The sequence below is a fragment of the Glycine max genome, chromosome 2 (assembly GCF_000004515.6).
Source record: "Glycine max cultivar Williams 82 chromosome 2, Glycine_max_v4.0, whole genome shotgun sequence".
NCBI classification, from domain to species: domain Eukaryota; kingdom Viridiplantae; phylum Streptophyta; class Magnoliopsida; order Fabales; family Fabaceae; genus Glycine; species Glycine max.
The window spans coordinates 48,241,349-48,260,616 of NC_016089.4; the positions used below are offsets into that span (position 1 = coordinate 48,241,349).

Sequence of the window (19,268 nt, forward strand, 5' to 3'; positions counted from 1 at the left end):
ATTTAATGTGATTTTATCCATTTTCCATCCACCCAAAATCATAAATATAATTTTTTATTATTATTTCTTTAAGTTTTAATATAATATCTCTTTTTCACTTCCCCCTTATCAGACAAAGTGGCATAATTAATACACACACAAAAGATTGTATCCTAATTCTTAATTGTTATTATTATAAATTTCATTAATACAATCAATATGAAAATCAAACAATCAATAAATTCTATATAAAAAACAAAAATCAATAAAAAATCATTATAATTTAACTAATATGATTTTTTTAATTTATGCATAACACTTTAATTAAATAAATGTTAGAAGATACATCTAATATGATAATTACATGATAATAGATTGCACTAAATAATTTCAATATGATAATTTAAGTACAATGTGATAATTTAACTTTTCATAAAAAATATGATAATTTAACTGATATGATTGTTGACATGTTAGAAGATTTGTTTATACAAATTAATTACGATAATAGATTATGCTAGATAATTTCAATTGTACTTAAAATTAATACATTTATAAAATTTAATTTGACTTACAAGAGATTTAAATGACTTGTCAACAATCTATTACAATTTTCTTAGAATAATTTGACCACTTCTTATAAATTAATTTTATATAAAAAAACTGAATTAAATATGTTTTTATCCATTTTCCATCCACTCAAATTAATGAATATAGATTTTCTATTTTTCTTTCAATTTAATATGGTATTTCTTTTTCACTTTGATTAGACAAAATTGCAAATTAATAAGTTTTCAAAGGTATATTGACTGTTGTTTGTTTGAAGCAAGGTATATTGACTGTTATTGTTATGCTTACTTTTACAAAGCTTAATGAATAATCAATACAAATATCAAACACTGAATAAAATTTCATCATCATATAATTATAATGATTTTTTTATTCAGTCACAATAATATAATTAAATAAATCTTAAAAGACATATCTAGCAGGTTAAGTAATATTATGATAAAAATGTACTAAATAATTTTATATTTTACTTAAAAATAATATCATAAAATTTGATTTGACTTACAAAAGTTTTTTTAACCACTGTAACTATAATCTTTGACTCTCTGTTTAGATCTCAATATATTTTTAGCTTTTATCTTTTAATTATAAGATTGATCTTTAATATGAAGTTTAATCATACTTAAACTCCTCAATCCCCTTATCATTATGGGACAAAAGATTTAACCATCTATCAACAATCTTTTAATCTTTTATAGGAATAATTTTACATTTTCACCCTTTCTCATAAATTAATTTATATAAAAGTTCTATCTTAAACATGTTTTTATCCATTTTCTATCCACCCAAATTATGAATTCACTTTTTGTTTATTTATTTCTTCCAACTTAAATATGATAATGATATTTCTCCGTCACCTTTTTTTCCTATTTAAATATGATAATTGTATTTAAAAAATTATGTTGACCCTAAAAAAATTGTAATCGATTCGAATTCAACACTGAAGTGGCGCTACCTCTGTTGTGTTGAGGTTGCTGTTGCTATGGGGTTTAGGGTTTACTCCATTACCGTCGTCACCGACTCTTCTTCCATCTCTTATTAGTGAAGCGATCTGTTACTCATTCATTGCATTGCGTACAACATGGCATTCTCAACGAATCGAGATCAGACTCCCAAATCTGACTCCACGAACCCCTGCTGTGAACTCGTAAAAAACCTCTCTCTTTCACTCACTTCCATTTTTTTTTCTTTCACTTTACTCATTTATCTTCTCCTTTTTCTTATTTGTCATGCGCAGTGGAAGAAGAAGTACTCGAAGACCCAAGAATCGCGGAATGCTCTGCGACAAGCCGTCAAGGTTCTTGAACAAAAAATTAACGAAATCCAGTCCCGCTACAACAAAGGTAACTAACTCTATTCATTTTTTTTTATAATTTTTTTTGTTAAGTTTTGGGGTATTAAAAAAATGAATATTTGGTGATGTTCTCAGTATGCGTATGCAATTGGTTTAGTTGAGTGAATAATGAATATGTTATATGCTAGTAATGTAATGTGATTTGATGTTATTCTCTGCAGTATGTGGGGCCAAAGTGGAAAGAGAGGAAAAATTGGGAGAATTTGTTGCTGCTAGGGTGCATTTAGAGAGTGAAACTTTCAGCTTGGAGTCTCAGATTGTTACTCCCATAACAAACCAGGGACGTGGCGGGGATGGAAATGAGAATAGGACCTTACAATCTGATTGGGAAAAGGAAATTGGTAGATTGAAGGAGCTTATAGAAGTGGAGAAGGGAAGGGCTGATTCTGAGAGGAAGAATGCTACTGAAGCTTGCAAGTTACTAGAGAATGAGAAGAATAAGGTTGTTGAAAAGGAAAAGGAAATTGGTGGATTGAAGAGGCTTATAGAGGCAGAGAAGAGAAGGGCTGATTCTGAGAGCAAGAAAGCTGCTGAAGCTTGCAAGATGGTAGGGGATGAGAAGAATAAGGTTGTTGAAAAGGAAAAGGAAATTGTTGGATTGAAGAGGCTTATAGAGGCAGAGAAGAGAAGGGCTGATTCTGAGAGCAAGAAAGCTTCTGAAGCTTGCAAGTTGGTAGGGGATGAGAAGAATAAGGCTGCTGAAAAGGAGGAGGGAATCCGTAGATTGAAGGGGATTATGGAGGTGGAGAAGAGAAAGAATGATTCTGAGAGGAAGGAAGACACTGAAGCATGCAAGTTACTTGGAGAAGAGAAGAAAAAGGTTGCTGAAAAGGAAAAGGAAATTGGTAGATTGAAGGGGTGTATAGAGGAGAAGAAGAGAAGGGTTGATTCTGAGAGGAAGAAAGCTACTGAAGCTTGCAAGTTACTAGAAGAAGAGAAGAATAAGGCTGCCGTAAAGGGGGAGATTGCCAGAATTGAAGCAGAGAAGGCAGTGAAGTATAGTTTTCAGATTGGTCAATTAGAGAAACAGGTTAATGAAGCAAAAACAAAGTTGGTGTCTGAGATTTCTACGTTTAGAGAGGCAACCAAAAAGTTTGAAGCTGAAAACCACAAACTATTAGCAGAGAAAAGAAATGCTGAGTCGGGGATGGCAAAAGCGAATGAAAGGTTAGAGGTTGAAAAACAAAAGGTCAATGAGGAAAAAAGGCGTGCAGATGCAGAGATGGTTAAATTAGAGAAGCAGAAGGCGCTTGCTAAGGATAACTGGAACAAGTTCATGAAAGAGAAATGTCTTGCTGATCAGATGTCTCAGCAGTTAGAAGAGGATAAGAAGACGATTGAGGATTTGAAACGGAAGATCCATGAACTCTCATCCTTGACAAAACCTGTTGAAATGGCTGCTGACAGCAAGGTCAATGCTGATAGTACAGAAGTGAAGCTTTTGAAAAACAAACTTAAGCTTGAAAAGCTAAGAGCAAAACATACCAGGCAAAAATATAAGTTAGAAACAAGTCGTTACAGTATTTTACGGCATGATTTAGGTCGTCTAAAGATGGATTTCATTCAATTTCTACAACGCCTTGATATACTGGATGCATCCTTTTCACCTGTCGCTGGAAGTATGCATGGCCAAACAAAGGTTGGTTTCACTGAAAAATTGTTTGTAGTTATATATAATGTTTGAGTATTTTTGTCATTTTTCTTATCTCCTCTCCCTGTTGAAATCATGCACACTTTTGAAGCCAACGAACTCATTCTGGCTTACTCTCATATGCAGATTAAAGTGAGACTACTTATGTTATGGACAAGTGGTTATGAACTTATTGGTTGGTTGTCCCCTAAATTATTGCAATCTTTGGGTTTATCATCATATTAGCTGTAGCACTAACGGTTTATTTAACCTTGGGAAATGGGAATTTTCAGGATCCTCTGAAAGCAATACATTATTATTTGGGTGGTTTTATTATATATATCAGCACTAAATAATTGTTTAGTAGTTATAGATAGTACTTGATTTTAGTTTAATCTTTTTGGGTTGGGGGAGAGGAAGGAATTAAATATTTTTTGTTTGTGAGAAGATTTGGTTTTAGGTCAGAGTTCATATAATTAAATATATTTTTTAATTTCTTTTGTTTTTGGTTCTCTTTTTATTGTATGTTATTCTTGTGTATGCACAACTTAACTATTTTTTTTATCTTTGTTGGATGATTGGTTTGCAGTTTGAGAATATACTAGATATGCAGAATTCAAATGTCACGAGACAAATTTGCAATCTAAATTTGTCTGAGACATGTCGCCAATTTGAGAATGAGCTTCTGGAACCCTGCTGCACAACAATTTATGCAAGTGACCCATTGAGGAAAAACATACAGAACACTCAACTCCTCACTCCAGGTGGAAATTACTCTGAAAAATCCATCACAGGTATTGGTTCTAAATTGGAGCCTCTTGTTAGAGGATCAGACAGAACAAAGTTACAGAGTTCTGCAGTAAATTCCAGTACAGAATCTTTTTCTGATGGACAGTTGATGGGCTCACAGGATGCAGCCATTTTCCCAGTTACTGCATCAGCAAAATTAACTCAGGACTGCAAGCCACCTGACAAATCTGTTGATGTGCACCACAGGAAGAGGAAAAGAATGCAGGACACAATTGAATATAATGCAAATTTATCTCCTGAGAAACTCTCTGATTTGCATGGTTTGATTTATAGAAAAGTTGGCAAATGCTTAGAAGGAGGAAAAGAGGTGCTTCATAATCTGAATAATTTACAGGAAGAGAATAAAAGGGCCCACAAAAAGAGAAAGAAATCTCGTAGAGAAAAAGTGGACATGATACCTTTGGTTAACAGGGATGAGCAAAAGGGCGCAGAAGAGGCCGAGACTGAGGTCTATGACGATGCAAATGTCTGTAGACATACTTCCTGCCTTGCTCCACATACTTTAGAAACCTCTGAAGCATGTGGGGATAGGATATGTGATGCTGCGAATAATTTCGATTCGATGGTTAATTTTGATACCGTGCCTGATGGAAATTATATGAAATTATTAGAATTAGAAGATGCTACCAGTGAGGAATGCTATAGAAAAGCAATGGATTTTCCCATTTCTCCATCTCTTCCTGAAATTGAATTTTGTGACACATTTGAAGAGGGTAATTTGACGAATACGTCTCTAGAGAAAGCACTCCAAGATGACATGTTGAGTTCAAGAACAGACCTGTTTACTTCACCTTACCTCAATGTAATTAATGTTGAAATCAATTCTAACGAACAAAAATGTGATGATTGCGGAGTTTCTTGTAATTTACATATGCGCATTACAGAAAAGCCAAGGACAGCTTTTTCGGTGGAGGATGTAATTGGATCATTAAACAATCAACTTCCTGAATTTTGTGTTGTCTTTTCAAATATTGAGGACAATAGTATCATATCTAGGATACTTGTTGCTACAAAAAATTGTATAGCTCGGTGCAATTTGGCTTCTCAAACAGGCTGGGGGGTTGCTAACATTCTGACTGCACTTAAAATGGAAGAAAAGCTCTCACAGAAGTAAGTGTCTCACACATTTTGTGATAGTATAGGGTCAATGCTGTCGAACACTCTTTATAGTTTTTGTTTCAATATTTTGCTTTTCTTGTAATAACAAACAAATCAGTTCATGATAATATTTAACTGTGGACAAATGGTGGGGCTGATATTAATTTTATTTTTTTGTTTCTTCAAATTTCTTTCAGGGAGAAGGTTTCAGTACTGTTAACACTTATGATGTTCAACTTTGCCATGACTGCAACAAAGACATTTGGAAAACTCTGGGATGGGAATTTATTCCACTGCTTGCAATCTTATTCTGAACATATTTGCACAGGTTTGCTAATTTGTTTCATAATAAACATCCATTTTCTGAACTTTTAAATAATGTTTTTAATTATATATATATATATATATATATATATATATATAATATCATGTTATTTTAATTTGACAAAATTTCACATCTTTTTCCCCAGTTATGTCTGTTGCAGAGACAAGAGTCCTGTTTGTAGAGAATTATTCTTTGCATGAGCTGCTTAGCCTCATTGAAGATTTTCTTATTGAGGGAAAAGTAATAGTAAACAATAGAGTATATGCTGAAACTTTGTCTTGTGATTTGAGAGTTAATGATTTTCTGGATTGTGTTAATCAAGTATCATCCGATGTAGCTTCAAGTGAACAATTGGCGGCAGCAAGTATTATATTAGCATCAGTATGTGCTGCAACTGATTATGTTGGATTTATTTGTGATGCTTCATATCATATTCTTCAGTCATGCAAGTGGGATTCTCTGATGGTGCTGACTATTCTCCATATTTTTGCTTATTTGGGCGGAGAGAAGTTTTTTAACATGGATAATTTTGGATTAATGGTGACCGTTTTGAAGTCTCTAGTTATGTTTCTTGAGGATGAGAGCCCATCTGTTGCATCTGCCTGTCTTCCTTCAATAAATCAGCTGCATGCTGAGTTGTGTATGAATGTTAAATGCCCATTCTTGGAAGGTGTTGAATCCATTGATGCAGTTGCATGCTTGCTCTTGGAAGAGATAAAGCGAATAAATTTGTCTGATTCCAGATTAATGTCAGACAATTATGATGCTGAACTATGGTATAATCAGGATGCAATTCAATGTACCATTAGCAAGAACTGTGATGTGCCCTGTTTGAGAAAATTCTCGATTTTTGCTACTCAACCAGATGCCCTTAGGAACGTCAATTTTTGTCGCCTGAATGACGTCCTGTCATTGGTGGAACTGGTTTCAAACAAAATGGTATTATTCTCATCATTTCAAGTTAATATTGACCCTGTTCTATAATTTCTTTTTATCAAGTTCTAAAATTAAAGAGTAATTCTCCTAAAATAAGTGACATGATCTTTTTTTAGAATTGATGCCATACTGAAATTAATAGAATTTTACAATATGAAATTGGCCGTGGTATAGTCCTTCGAAGTGATTTAACTCGTGGTATTCACCATCATTTACTGAAATAAGTGATTTGTTGCCAAGGCCCAAGTTTTTGTATGGTTGAGAGTTATACCGTTCTCAACTTCTCGTACTCGTGGAATAACTTGTCACTTTATTTTCTTGATGTCATCATAAAACCTGATTGCATGTTTCCTTTTCCTAATACAGAGCTGGCACTGGGCTGATATCAAACTTGTTCCTCAGCTTCTGAATATACTCGACTCGTGTGTAGAGGAGAACTTTGCTGTTCGGATAATTGTTCTTCTTGGTCAACTTGGGAGGTAAATTGATCACTGCTTCTTGATATTGCTAGTATCATGACCCAATCATTCATGCATAATATGATATATGCATGTTTGTAACTTTGTATCAATAGAGGATATATGTATGCTTTCATGAGAGTGAGAAATTGAGAGGTTATATATGAATGCTTATCAAGATTAAAAATCACTTACAACTAAGATGAGTATTTAAAGTCATCTTAAGGAAATGATTTTTTTAATTTTTTTTATTGAACTCTAAATCCCAATTGCTGTGCTAGTGTGGTAGAAGCCTTAGGCTAGGGTTAAAAGATACACAAATGAGTGATTTCCCTGGATATTCGAGAGACCAGGACATCCCCACTCTCTTAAGAGTCTTATCCTTTTTTAAATGATAAGAAGATAATTTCTCTCTCACATATGGTGATAGATTCATTTTTCTCGTTAACTTTTATTGTACATCTGTTTCTTTGTTGATAGATTCATTGACACATGTAGACTTCTAAAATATTATATGGTTTAATTTGATTTAACATAGAAAGATGCTTTCACATATTTTTGCTTCTGTTCTGACAAAGTGATAAATGTTATAAATTTCAGGACTGGAGTAGATTTTGGTGGATATGAAGATAAAGGAGTTGGAAACCTGAGATGTTATTTGTTTACTTATTTTTGCCGCACCTCTTCCATGAAAGCAGGTCTTTCTCTTCAAGTTGCTGCTGCCACTGCTCTGTTTGGCCTTCTTCCTCTTGATTTTGAAACCCTTTTTCATACTAAAATCAATCTTTCAGCATATTCTAAATCGGTTTCTGACAATGCTGAAAGTTTGAGGAAGTGGTTCTCTGGGCTGGATAAAGATCAACAGAAATTGCTATCTGATGTATTTAACATGTAAATTCTTTTTGTACTTTCACATGAATTAAAATAGGATTCCTGAGCCAGTTGATTTAATTGACAACGCTCTTGGAGAAGTTTTGTAGATTGGCCCAATTTTTTGAAATTAGATTAGATGGCGTTGATTCAATAATTTTGAGAGCCTTCAACATGGCTTGTAATCTTGTACGCTGTTGTGATTCCGAAATTTGTACATTCTTTTTTTGGCTGTAAATTTCTTGTAAATTTCTTGCTTTCAAGCGTGAGTGTTATCCCCCTTCATGATTTTAGGCATTAATCCTATCTTGAAAAAAATATAATCAAGTATTCAAAATCGGAAAAGGTTATAACTTCACCATCGCAGACCGCCATCGCTGCCATTCAATTTTTTCAGATGAGAAATTGTTACAGAACCATTGCTTCACCATGGCTTTCAAGAAAACAACAAATTAAGGACCCGTAGAACAAACAATCCAATACAGATAAAACTTTTTTTTTTACTGCAATACAGATAAAACTATGAAGATAATGTTGAATTTATTTTAGATTTGAGAAATTGATAAAAAAAAAAAAACATAAGATTCAAGAAACAGATCCAGATTCATGATATTAGATTCAAGAAATAGATCCAGATTCAAATCCAAATCAATTTTTTTTTTTTTTAAATCAAGCCAAACACGAACCCGTTTGAAATCCTTCGCAAAAGGAAAACGCCAGATAACGACGAACCACCGAACAACCTCCATTCCTCGCTGCGTCCCAAGCAACTTCAGTCTTCGTTGGAACCTCATCTTCATCGCCGCCGTGAGCCACATCTGAAAACCACCTTCTCTTCCGATGCCTGAAACGAAGAGCAATCGCACAATGCATCACAAAACCAATCTATCGCACCCACCGAAGCCGCCAAACGCGAACGCACCGTCGTAGATCGTTCTCCTTCCCTCTCTTGCTCTTCGTCTTGTATTTCCATTAACGGCAAAGGTAGACCATCGCAGTGGTGGCGGAAGCACCATCGCCTTGTGGCGCGGGTTTGACAGAGGTGCGGTGGTGGCACAGGTTGGGAAGAGGTAGAGGACAGATAGCATCAGAGAGGGTTAATTTTGGAAAGAAGATAAAAAAGTGAAAAAGAAAAAATGAAAATCAGAAAATATCTAAATCGTTGATTTTGAAAATAAAATGATCTAATACTCTAAGAATCGGTCTTTAATTTTGACACACAATGTTATTTGAAAAATTGCAATCAAAATTGATTATAGAACATAATTACCAAAATTACTTTTGTCTAAGGATATACATGAATATATATGTGGAACAAATAACATGATGAAGGGTATACATGAATATATAACACAACTTTAGTAGTATTGTTACAAAAGTTACTTAGAATAACTTTAATGAAACCTGAGTCTAAAACCTGTAATCATGTTTCTAATACAATACCAAACATCGTGATCAACGGAAAAATTATTTTTGACTCATTTTAGACCCAAACTTATAAATGTCAAATATGGATCCAAAAATGTTTCCTAATAATTATTTGTAAAATTGTGAGTTTCATATGTTATGTAATGATCATCATTCCTTTCAAAAAAATGTAATAGTAATAGTAATACACTAAATTTTTTTGAACAAACTCTTGTACTCTTTTAAACAAACTTTTTATTATCATTAATTGAAATTTATAACAGTTTGCATGGCAAACTTTATTTAATAAGTCTTGCGATTTTATAATTTTTAATAATTTTAACGTATAAAAATATGTATTAAAAAATGTGTTAAAAATGTATTACAAAGTGTTGTTACTTATCCTTTTATCTTGTACTTTTCAGGCATGGTATTAATTTCTAGCTTCTGATTAATCTTGTATTGGGCATAATGCAAGAATGAAATGTGAATGCATGGCTGAGAAAATAATCTACAAATAGTTCCTTTCTGCTTATGCCATGTACAAAATGAGTGAAATGAATTGTAATGTTAGTTAATAACCGAACCCATGCATTCAAATTGAAATGTCCAAAAAAGTAATTAAAAATTGAAAATAAGTTAGATGATAAAATGGCATATTAAAGGCTAAATCCGATCATCAATTAAACTAAAATAGACATTCCTTAAACCCATTTTATAAACACCAAACCAAACCTTCAACCGAGAATTGTGCCCATTGTCAACTTGTGGGCAAATTTAGTTCCTTCCTAGGAACAAAGTTGAAAATACATTCATCAAACAATGACTGCTAATCTTATGCCCTCATAAATAACACCTAGTTCAGACCAATCTGTTAAATTTCTATTAATATTGCCTAACTTTTTGCAATCACTTTCGATGATAATGGAACTCCATTTATTGTGAGCAGCAAAACTTCACAACTTCGATGAGTTCCGTATGAAAAATATACTGTTCTGGATGAATTGTGGCACGAACCATACATCCATGTATATATATCCTAATACTGTCCTACCGTCCACTTACAATGATTGTGCAAAGTTCTTCAATGAGAAAATAAGTCCTAAAAACGGTAGAGCTTAATGACAACAAAGAAAATAACCAATGCGTTACCATATTGGCAACTATAACTAAATGTGAGTGCATGTCATTCCAAATTACGCATTTCTGCGTTATTCACGAGATTATTCATACTCTGGGAGTCACAGCACCTCCCATTGAATTCCACACGACATTTGACAATGGATGCCACCCGGAAGAGGGCTGCATAAAGTCTCCTGAGATTACAAACGAGAGATCTGGAGGGGTATCACTGAAACATCTCCCACCGGCGGGAACAAATCTAGCTCCCCATAACGCTCCAGGACACGCATCCTGCAGTCCTCAGCAGCCATCATTCCAGTAGAGTATGCACCATGCACAGACCCCGTATACAACATACTTGTTGCTTCCCCTGCAAAGAATAAATTGTCTACAGGAACCCGTAGCTTCTCATACAGATCATGTGGTTTCCCAACTGCATCATAGCTATAGGAACCTAGTGTATTAATATCTGTACCCCATCGAGACACAAGATACTGAATCTGCATGATTGAAACAAATTGCATCTTCAAAACACCAACAACATACTAGTCACTGAAAAACAACTTATTAAATTCAATCATATAGCGATTGAACTAAAATGAATAAAACTTAGGACTTTAGGAGTCTGCCACTTATAAAAATATGGATTGCAGCATTTACTCTTCTTTCATAGTAAAAAAGTGAAATAAATCATTAAAATTATTATTGTTACCGGTGAAGAAGCATCTGGAAGGATCTTTTTGAGCTGCATGAAAGCAAAGTTAGCAGCTGCTTCATCAGACATTTTCTCAATGTCTTTGGCCAGCTGCCCAGCAGGCATGTAAACAAGGACAGGACGACCCATAGCCTTGTGGAGATTAAGAAAGTAGCTGCATCCATAAGATGTCTCTGCAACTACTCCTAAGAATTCTACATTAGGCCAGAAAACATTTTTAAAGTGTAAAATTATTTTATTCTCAATCCCAACCCCAATATCAGAAATGGCAGCTTCTTTCCAGTCTGGTAGCTTTGGCTCAAACTTTATGCTCTTTGCCTTCAGCACCCCAAGAGGTACAGCAACAATAGCGGCGTCTGCAACAAATGTTTTCCCATTTTCCACTGTCACCTTTACTTCATTATATTGCCTAACTATTTTTGTTACCCTGAGAAGAGGTATTATCAATGCCAATAAATTTAGTTAAGCAACACAATGGGGGACACAGATTTCCAAAACCAAACTTTAAACTAATACATACCTATGTCCCAGGCGAATATCAAGACCCTTGGCTAGGGTATTTATAACAGGCTGGTAACCCCTGACCATAAGACCATGACCACCAGGTAGTAATACTTCCTGTATGCAGATAAACAGAAGAATAAGTTACACACGAAAAATGTTGATGGAAACATGTAGTAATTAACAATAAAGTAGCAACATAATGTGACTAGGATCACCATATGAAGCCACTTATGTATCTCATATTGCATCCTTTACATCTAATATGGCGGCACGCATTACCATTTAATCTCAAACTAAAACCTATAGGGGATAACTATGAGCTTGCAACTTTACGATCAACATTGTATTCAATTATAAGTATACATAAGAAAAAAGAAAAAAAGAAAAAGTTGGCCATTCACTTCATCATCTCAAACTTGGTTTTGTCAAATTACCTGATCCCAACATTTCAGTGATATGGTATCAGCATCTGTAGCAAACCAGCCCTCCATTCTGCATAAATACCACTGTAGCACCTTGTGGGAAAGCCCTTCTAACCTGCATCCAACAGAGAAAGTTAAATTATACATTACTTCAGCTCCAAGAAAATCAATAAAGGTGGTCAAAGGATAATTTTATGCCAATAATCACCTCAATTCTGGTTTTCTTTCAAAAACAATTGAAAGTGCACGGAGTATGGACATGTCTTCACTGAATTCCTCTCGTACATTATTTGTCTGCATTAAAGCAAGGTGAATGTTTAGAGGTTATGTTCATAATAAGTGGAGTTGAACATTAACAGAATCAATCAGAAAAACAATGTATTCCTGAACCTTTGTCTTTTCTATTATGAAAATTCAATATATCAGTTAATCAAATAACTAAAAATATTAAATTACTCGCCTCTTCTAAAATCGCTCCAAATATTTTACCAATTTTTGTTACCAATTCTTGGGGAACTTGATTCCCATCCATATCAAAAAGTGCATAGCTGCAAGAAGTTGATGAATTTCTATTAGAAAAACTTGTATCTGATAATATATACCATTCAGTATAAGCAAAGGATAAATTGAAGCATACACTACAGTCACCAATTAATTATGGAAGTACAGCAGAAATACATAACTAATATCATTTAATATCAAAAGGAAATACTTTTACCTTTCCAAATCGTGGTCATAAAGGACAGAATTATCCTCACTAGTACGGTAAAGAGGTAGTCCCAACTTCCCAATCAATGGAGCCAGTGGATTCTCTGGGCAAACTCCATGCAGCCTGAATCACAGTCATCCATTTTTAATACTAAAAAATGGAGAAATGCCACATTCTTGTCAACATGAAAAAATAAAAAAAGGAGAACAAAGAGTGTAAGGTTTACCACGATGCACCAAGGTCAACAGGAAAGCCAAATGAGTAATCAGTGTGAATTCGGCCACCAGGTCTTTCCCGTGATTCTAGAAGAATAACCTGACAAATAAAAGTACAATTTATGCAAATAAATAAATTAACAAGTACAAAAGTATGTATGTATGTTCAAGAGGGGAAAACAAAAACTTTAATACCTGAAATGAGGCATCTTGAAGTGCCCGAGCAGCAGCAATCCCAGCCATGCCACCTCCAATGACAATAACAGATGGGGACCTCTCCTGCTGCTTGTCATCATTTGCACAGCAAAGGCCTACAAGGAAGGTGGAGGAGGGGAACCGAGTCAACTTTAGCAGAAATAGAATCAAAACTTCTGAAAAAAGACAATTCTCAGATACACAAGCTGGCACAAGCACATTTCACTTCTAACTTTCTGTTTTTATAATTTGGAGGATGACCCAATACAACATTTCCCTTTTCAAATCATACACTCATCATTCTGTTCTAAACCTACTTTTTGAGTGCTGCATGAACTTTTAGAGAATGATCCTCTCTGTATCTTTCATTCTGAACACATTTGAAACAAACAACGGTAATACAAACATACCCCAAGTCATAATCACACCTAGATTCCAAGAGATTGGAATCAAATTCCCCCAGAAGAGTTAAAATCACTTTCAGAAGCTCGATTGTTAGGCCCCACCAGCCAAAAGAGTTAAAATCAACTAGATCTATTTCAAAGTTCAAATTACGCAAAGAAACGCATGCACGTGTTCACATTACTCTTTCATTCGAACTACATACCGAATTTGGTCAAAATACATCACTATTATATAGAAAAAACATAACGAAATCAATTTAAACTGAAACTGTAGACACGTTGAACAAAAAAGGCATAAAAGGAAGCGCGGTGGAGGATAATTAACAAACCTCTGCGTAATTGGGGATTACTCTTGAATCGGGACTCCATATTGTGACGAAAACCGGAAATTAAGATTGAGATTAGTTTTACCGTCGTTGATCAATAAGGGTTGGAGGGAATTAGAGCGCGATTGGGGTGAAAAATGGAGGGTAAAAATTAACAAAGAAGTAATGAAGTGAAAGGAATTGAAATTGGAGAATAAACGCAGCTTCCCAAACCAGCTCATGCAGCTAATTTTTCCAAAGCCCAACCACTCTCAGCTGGATCGGATCGCGAAGGTGGGAGAGAGAGGTTGGTCGGGGTTTGGTTTCCGAGAAAACTCAGACAAGGAAAAAGAGAATCGGAGAAAATTCATTCATTCATATAATTGGTCTGTGATTGGGAGAGAAGGTGCATTGCAAGTTTCGTTTGGATTTTATTTTAGGAAAATACTCTTTTCACTCCCAAAATTGATAGATGATGTGATGGGACATTAAAAAAATTGCAAAAAAAGAAAACAAAAGAGTTTAATATATAGTATGTTTTTATTTAATTATAAATTATTATTTGAATTATTTTAAAATTGTATAACTCTTTTTTTATAAAAAAAATTATAAATACTGATGAAATGTTTAATATCAATGTAAAAAAATCAGGACCCTTTTTATTTGTTGGGGTTGGTGGTTGCGTTGTGCCACCCAAACCGACAAGGATGCCGAAGCCACGCGTCTTACGTCTCCTCTTTATTTAAAGCCACACGCGAGTTCAGAACTCCATCATCCTAAGGCTTGAAAAAGATCTTTCATCATTGTACAATTTTGGCATTTTCAATTATTTTTTTCAACATTTTGCTTCACTAATCACATCTTTTCTCTCATTCTCTCACTATATTTTTTTATCTTATTTTTAGTTGAAATACATTAACAGCGTTAAATAAAATTGACATATTTTTTTTTGCCATTTTTATTTAGAGACATGATAATAATTTTTTTTCTTAAATCTCTCTTCTCTCCACTCATTTCTCTCTCTTCTCATCTCACGCAATCACCCAACTCTCTTTTCTTCTCACACAGCTGGATCATTCGCAGGTTATGTTTATAGCTTTGTTGATTCCCTTATCATTGATTATCATCATCACCTGCAATGAATTGAAATCAATTTTGATTTAAAATATAAAAAAGTCAATGCTTTATCATTTCCCCTGCTCTATTAAACAACTCGAGTTTTATGAATTTGAAAGATCTTGCACATTTGTGGGGGATATAAAAGGTTTTGATATTCTAGATTATATGTTGTTCGATATTATTTACCGATCAAGTTAAAGAAAAAATTCACAAAATCCATGGACAATTTTAAAATATACTTTCATTGTGTGTATTGATGTAATTTTGTTAAAATATACAATGAAAATACATTTTCAACATGTATCTCAACAAATCTTTTCAAGATACACAACAAACAATTATTTTTATAAGGATATTTTTGTTTTAATAAAAAAAGAATTACTAAGTTGAAGGTGAACTTAGAAATCAGGGATGTGAGAATAGCAAGCCCCAAAGGACTGGATCAATGATAACCAAGAATTTATTAATTTCTTTCTTTTTAATATATATATATTTTTTGTCTACATTGGTACATCCCCAAGCACTTATGCAACATACAAGGCTTGAACTAAAACAAATAGGCCCAATTGCACATAGTGGCTCTACAGGTTTGAGATTCTTAATTTATATATAGGGAGGAAATACTGGAAAAAGAAAACTAGGTTTCTCTCTTGAATAATTTAGCAAACCTGTGAACTGTGATATATAGAAGAAAACTACCATGGTTTGAGGATTTGTTGGATACACACAATCTTCACCTTCTAGATCCAATGTTTACACTCACGCATGATTGAACTTAACTAAAGAAAAATATCTGATTAGAAAATAAACACAGCAGAAACTAAATTACATAACTGTAAACAACTAATAGCTGATGAAAAAAAAGCCATCATATTACCACATATCCATTGTTATCTTATCAGTATGCATTTTACTGTATGCAACATGATTCACGAGATTTAAATCTTTAATCCTTAATTATCTTACAGTATGCACTTTCTTCATGACGAAAATGAAAACGGTAATAAATGATGTGTTTGTTGCACTAGCTAGGTGAGTTATACTTGTATGACGTTGACAATATTTGAAAAATATATCTTTGCATGCATGTCCTAAAACGATCATGATGCAGATAAAAAGTGTGAAAGCCTAGCTAAAGGGTAAAATATATGTATGTTAATTATTTGACACCTTGAAAAAAAGAGAGAAGTGTCATTGAAACAAAGGATGAGGTGCTTGTTCAATTCGGTTACCAAAAATGGAGCTTGCTTGGAAGTCTGCTAACAACATGCAGATCGGGCTTGGAGTTCATAGGAAGAAGAAATTTTAATGATCATGTTCATTCTTTCACGTGAAGTCCGGCTAAGTGTAATACTATGACGGTTAATTGTGATGATGCGTGTGGTAAGTAACCAACTCTTTCACCTGGTGAGTATGAACATATCAAACTTCATATCTTAATTAAAATTAAAGGACTTAAGTATCGAATCAGATAATTTTAATAACATATTGAAATGTTAACATTAAATATATGTAACAAAATCAACATGGTTTGTCATTTTTTTTGTTGTGGTACGGCAATAAAAGACCATAGTTTATCTGAATTAGTCTTAATTTGATACAAATAATTAACTTGATGTTGTATCGAGTCATTGGGACGGGTTTTGGTGTTTGGCACGTAAAGACTAAAAAAGACAGCAGATGTGTTGCAAATGAGGTGGCCATGTTTTGCCCACTCTGTGTCGGGAACTAACTTCCATCTGCTAACTAATTATTGAACTTCAAGGCTCCGACATATATATGTCTTTTTTCTAATTACATATAATAATAAGAAGAATAAAGGTTCATCAACAAAATTTAGACATGTCACATTGTGAGAAAGGAAGGGGCCCCACAGTTCCTTGACCAATCGGCAACCAGCCAACCACTCAAATCCATTAAACATCAAAATATATACAGCCAAAATTACCAATTAATCAACTTTTTTGTTTGCAGCTAGCTGATTACCAATGTCTACTAAAGTACTAATGATATCGATATGTTTGGGACAGAGAGTTGAGAGAGAAGTGAGAAAAAAAAGACAATTTTTTTTATTTCAAACAAATAATTTTTAATTTGGTTATCTTTTGAAACAGAAGAAATAGAATTATAAAATTATCATAAGACTTTTCAAATTTCCATTATTCTTTTTTTTAATATTATAATTCTATTAATTTAGAAATAAGAAACTTGGGTGACTTTTACTTTATTCTTTATTTTTTTTTTTCTCTTTATTAATTTTTGACAATTTAGATATAGAATTATAAATTTGAAGAAAAAACATATTAATTTTTTTAAAATAATATAGTTACCCATTTATTTACTTACGCACTCATCATTATATTTAAATTAGTTACATTTCTTTTTAATTAAGCGATTTTTTTCTTTTCTTGATCTTTTTCTCTTCTCTTTCTATTTATTTATTTATTTCAATTTCCAAACAGAACATTAAGGACGATTTTTCTTTAAGGGCAAAGGAACTTACACAAATACAGGTAGGTTAATTACTATAATTGTTCATTTTTAATAATTATGTTCTGACTTTTTGACCTATTTAAGAAGTCATCCTTCCCGATTGCTTCAACAACGAAACTATAAATAAAGAGAAAGAAAGCCAATGATTAGAGCCTTCGATTTTTTATTTTTTACATCGCTATTAATTGCAGTTTTGGTTAATATATTAATTTAGCTCTGTAATGTGACAATATGAGTATTCCAGCGGTTGATTCGAGACAATAACTTCAAAGTTCAATTTGTGGGTATAAATTAACACCACAATGAAAATAATGTTTTCTCCAAATAATGGGGGAAAAGAAGTTTGTGAGAGGTATCAATCTTTTTCCAAGAAAGAGATAGATGTGTGGGAAGAGTGAAGATAGGTATATAGAGGAAGAAGCTAGTCCACACATACGACGAAGTTAGATGGCACGAATTAATTCATTCACATATCTATTAATTAATGTTCTAGTTATTGCATTTCCCCTTATGTGGGTCTCATCTCTGCCTTCCATCATTGTCGTTTTCATTGTATGTGTTTCACATAATTTGACTAATTTGCTTGCTTAGAAAAAATATCATGATTCATGATCTTATCCTAAAGTTGACACTGTTGGAACACAAAATTTGAGGGTCTACGCCTTTCGTGGCGAAAGATGATGGGGACAGAAGTGAAAATGGAATCAAGTGATTATGATTGAAAGGGAGAATATAATAAAAACATATGGCCGTGGGATTTGATGGCATTGTGCATTTCAACTTTCGATATATTTGGATATGGATTAAGGTTTAAATTAAATGTCATATCACGAACTCAAAGATTCCAACCAGGTAAGTGACTCAGGATATTTTTTCTACGAATGAAAATTAGTGAGTGAAAAGAAGAAGAATGAAAGCATGATATTAAGTTGACTATAGAGTTCTTTTTCATTAGTCAGTTTTAAATGTAAAAAATAATAATGAAAAATGTTAGTTATTTGCGGTTTTAGTAAGAGTATCTGATGCTGAATAAATAAATTGTCAGTATTAAATTTATGATATATTCAATTTATAAGTAATTTTAAGTTACTAATGGTATCACTTATCTGATTAAATTAAATTTTGTAAAGTTTGCATCATGCATGTTATGTCCTCACTTTTATTGTTTAGCTATTTGCATAAATTTATTAGAGTTTAGAGCAAATTACAGAAATTTTGTCTGAGGTTTGTTTTATTTATATATTTTTTTTTCTTTTAAAATTATTACATTAGTATTTTTTATTATGACGGTGTGAAGTTACTGTTTGAAGATTAAAAGGCATTTAAATTAATATTTAATTCATTTTTAGGAAAATCTAAAATTGATCTTGATTTTTAAGTGACTCAAATAAAGAGAAAATAAAATTATATTAGGTCTTTTTCCTTCTTCTTCGCACACTTAAATTGTGCCTTCCATATTTGTTGTTGTTGTGCTGTATTTTCTCCTCCAGCATTTCTCCTTCGCGTATCTCCTCCGTGGTGGTGCTAGGTGCGTTTCTCCTCCGTGGTCATGGTGCAAGGCACATTCTCCTCGACAGTGATGCTAAGTAAGCCCTTGATGTTTTTAAAAAAATATTACATATATACCC

At 33.3% G+C, this 19,268-nt stretch overlaps 2 protein-coding genes across 2 annotated transcripts; one reads left to right on the forward strand and one right to left on the reverse strand.

Moving 5' to 3' along the window:
- The first annotated feature begins 1,448 nt into the window (after nucleotides 1–1,448).
- LOC100781106 (uncharacterized) lies at nucleotides 1,449–8,268 on the forward strand. The gene is made up of 8 exons (XM_006575570.4): nucleotides 1,449–1,696; nucleotides 1,787–1,892; nucleotides 2,065–3,542; nucleotides 4,123–5,453; nucleotides 5,639–5,769; nucleotides 5,912–6,705; nucleotides 7,069–7,181; nucleotides 7,761–8,268. The coding sequence occupies exons 1-8, from the start codon at nucleotides 1,631–1,633 to the stop codon at nucleotides 8,053–8,055; spliced, it is 4,314 nt and encodes a 1,437-aa protein (XP_006575633.1). The 5' UTR covers nucleotides 1,449–1,630; the 3' UTR covers nucleotides 8,056–8,268.
- Nucleotides 8,269–10,350: 2,082 nt separating this feature from the next.
- LOC100811255 (polyamine oxidase 2) lies at nucleotides 10,351–14,655 on the reverse strand. The gene is made up of 10 exons (XM_003519475.5): nucleotides 14,053–14,655; nucleotides 13,320–13,435; nucleotides 13,136–13,224; nucleotides 12,919–13,032; nucleotides 12,661–12,748; nucleotides 12,409–12,494; nucleotides 12,213–12,315; nucleotides 11,795–11,892; nucleotides 11,272–11,701; nucleotides 10,351–11,059 (listed from the first exon to the last, which is right to left on the reverse strand). Exons 1-10 carry the CDS (start codon nucleotides 14,090–14,092, stop codon nucleotides 10,760–10,762), a joined length of 1,464 nt encoding a protein of 487 aa, XP_003519523.1. The 5' UTR covers nucleotides 14,093–14,655; the 3' UTR covers nucleotides 10,351–10,759.
- Between the last annotated feature and the right edge of the window lie 4,613 nt (nucleotides 14,656–19,268).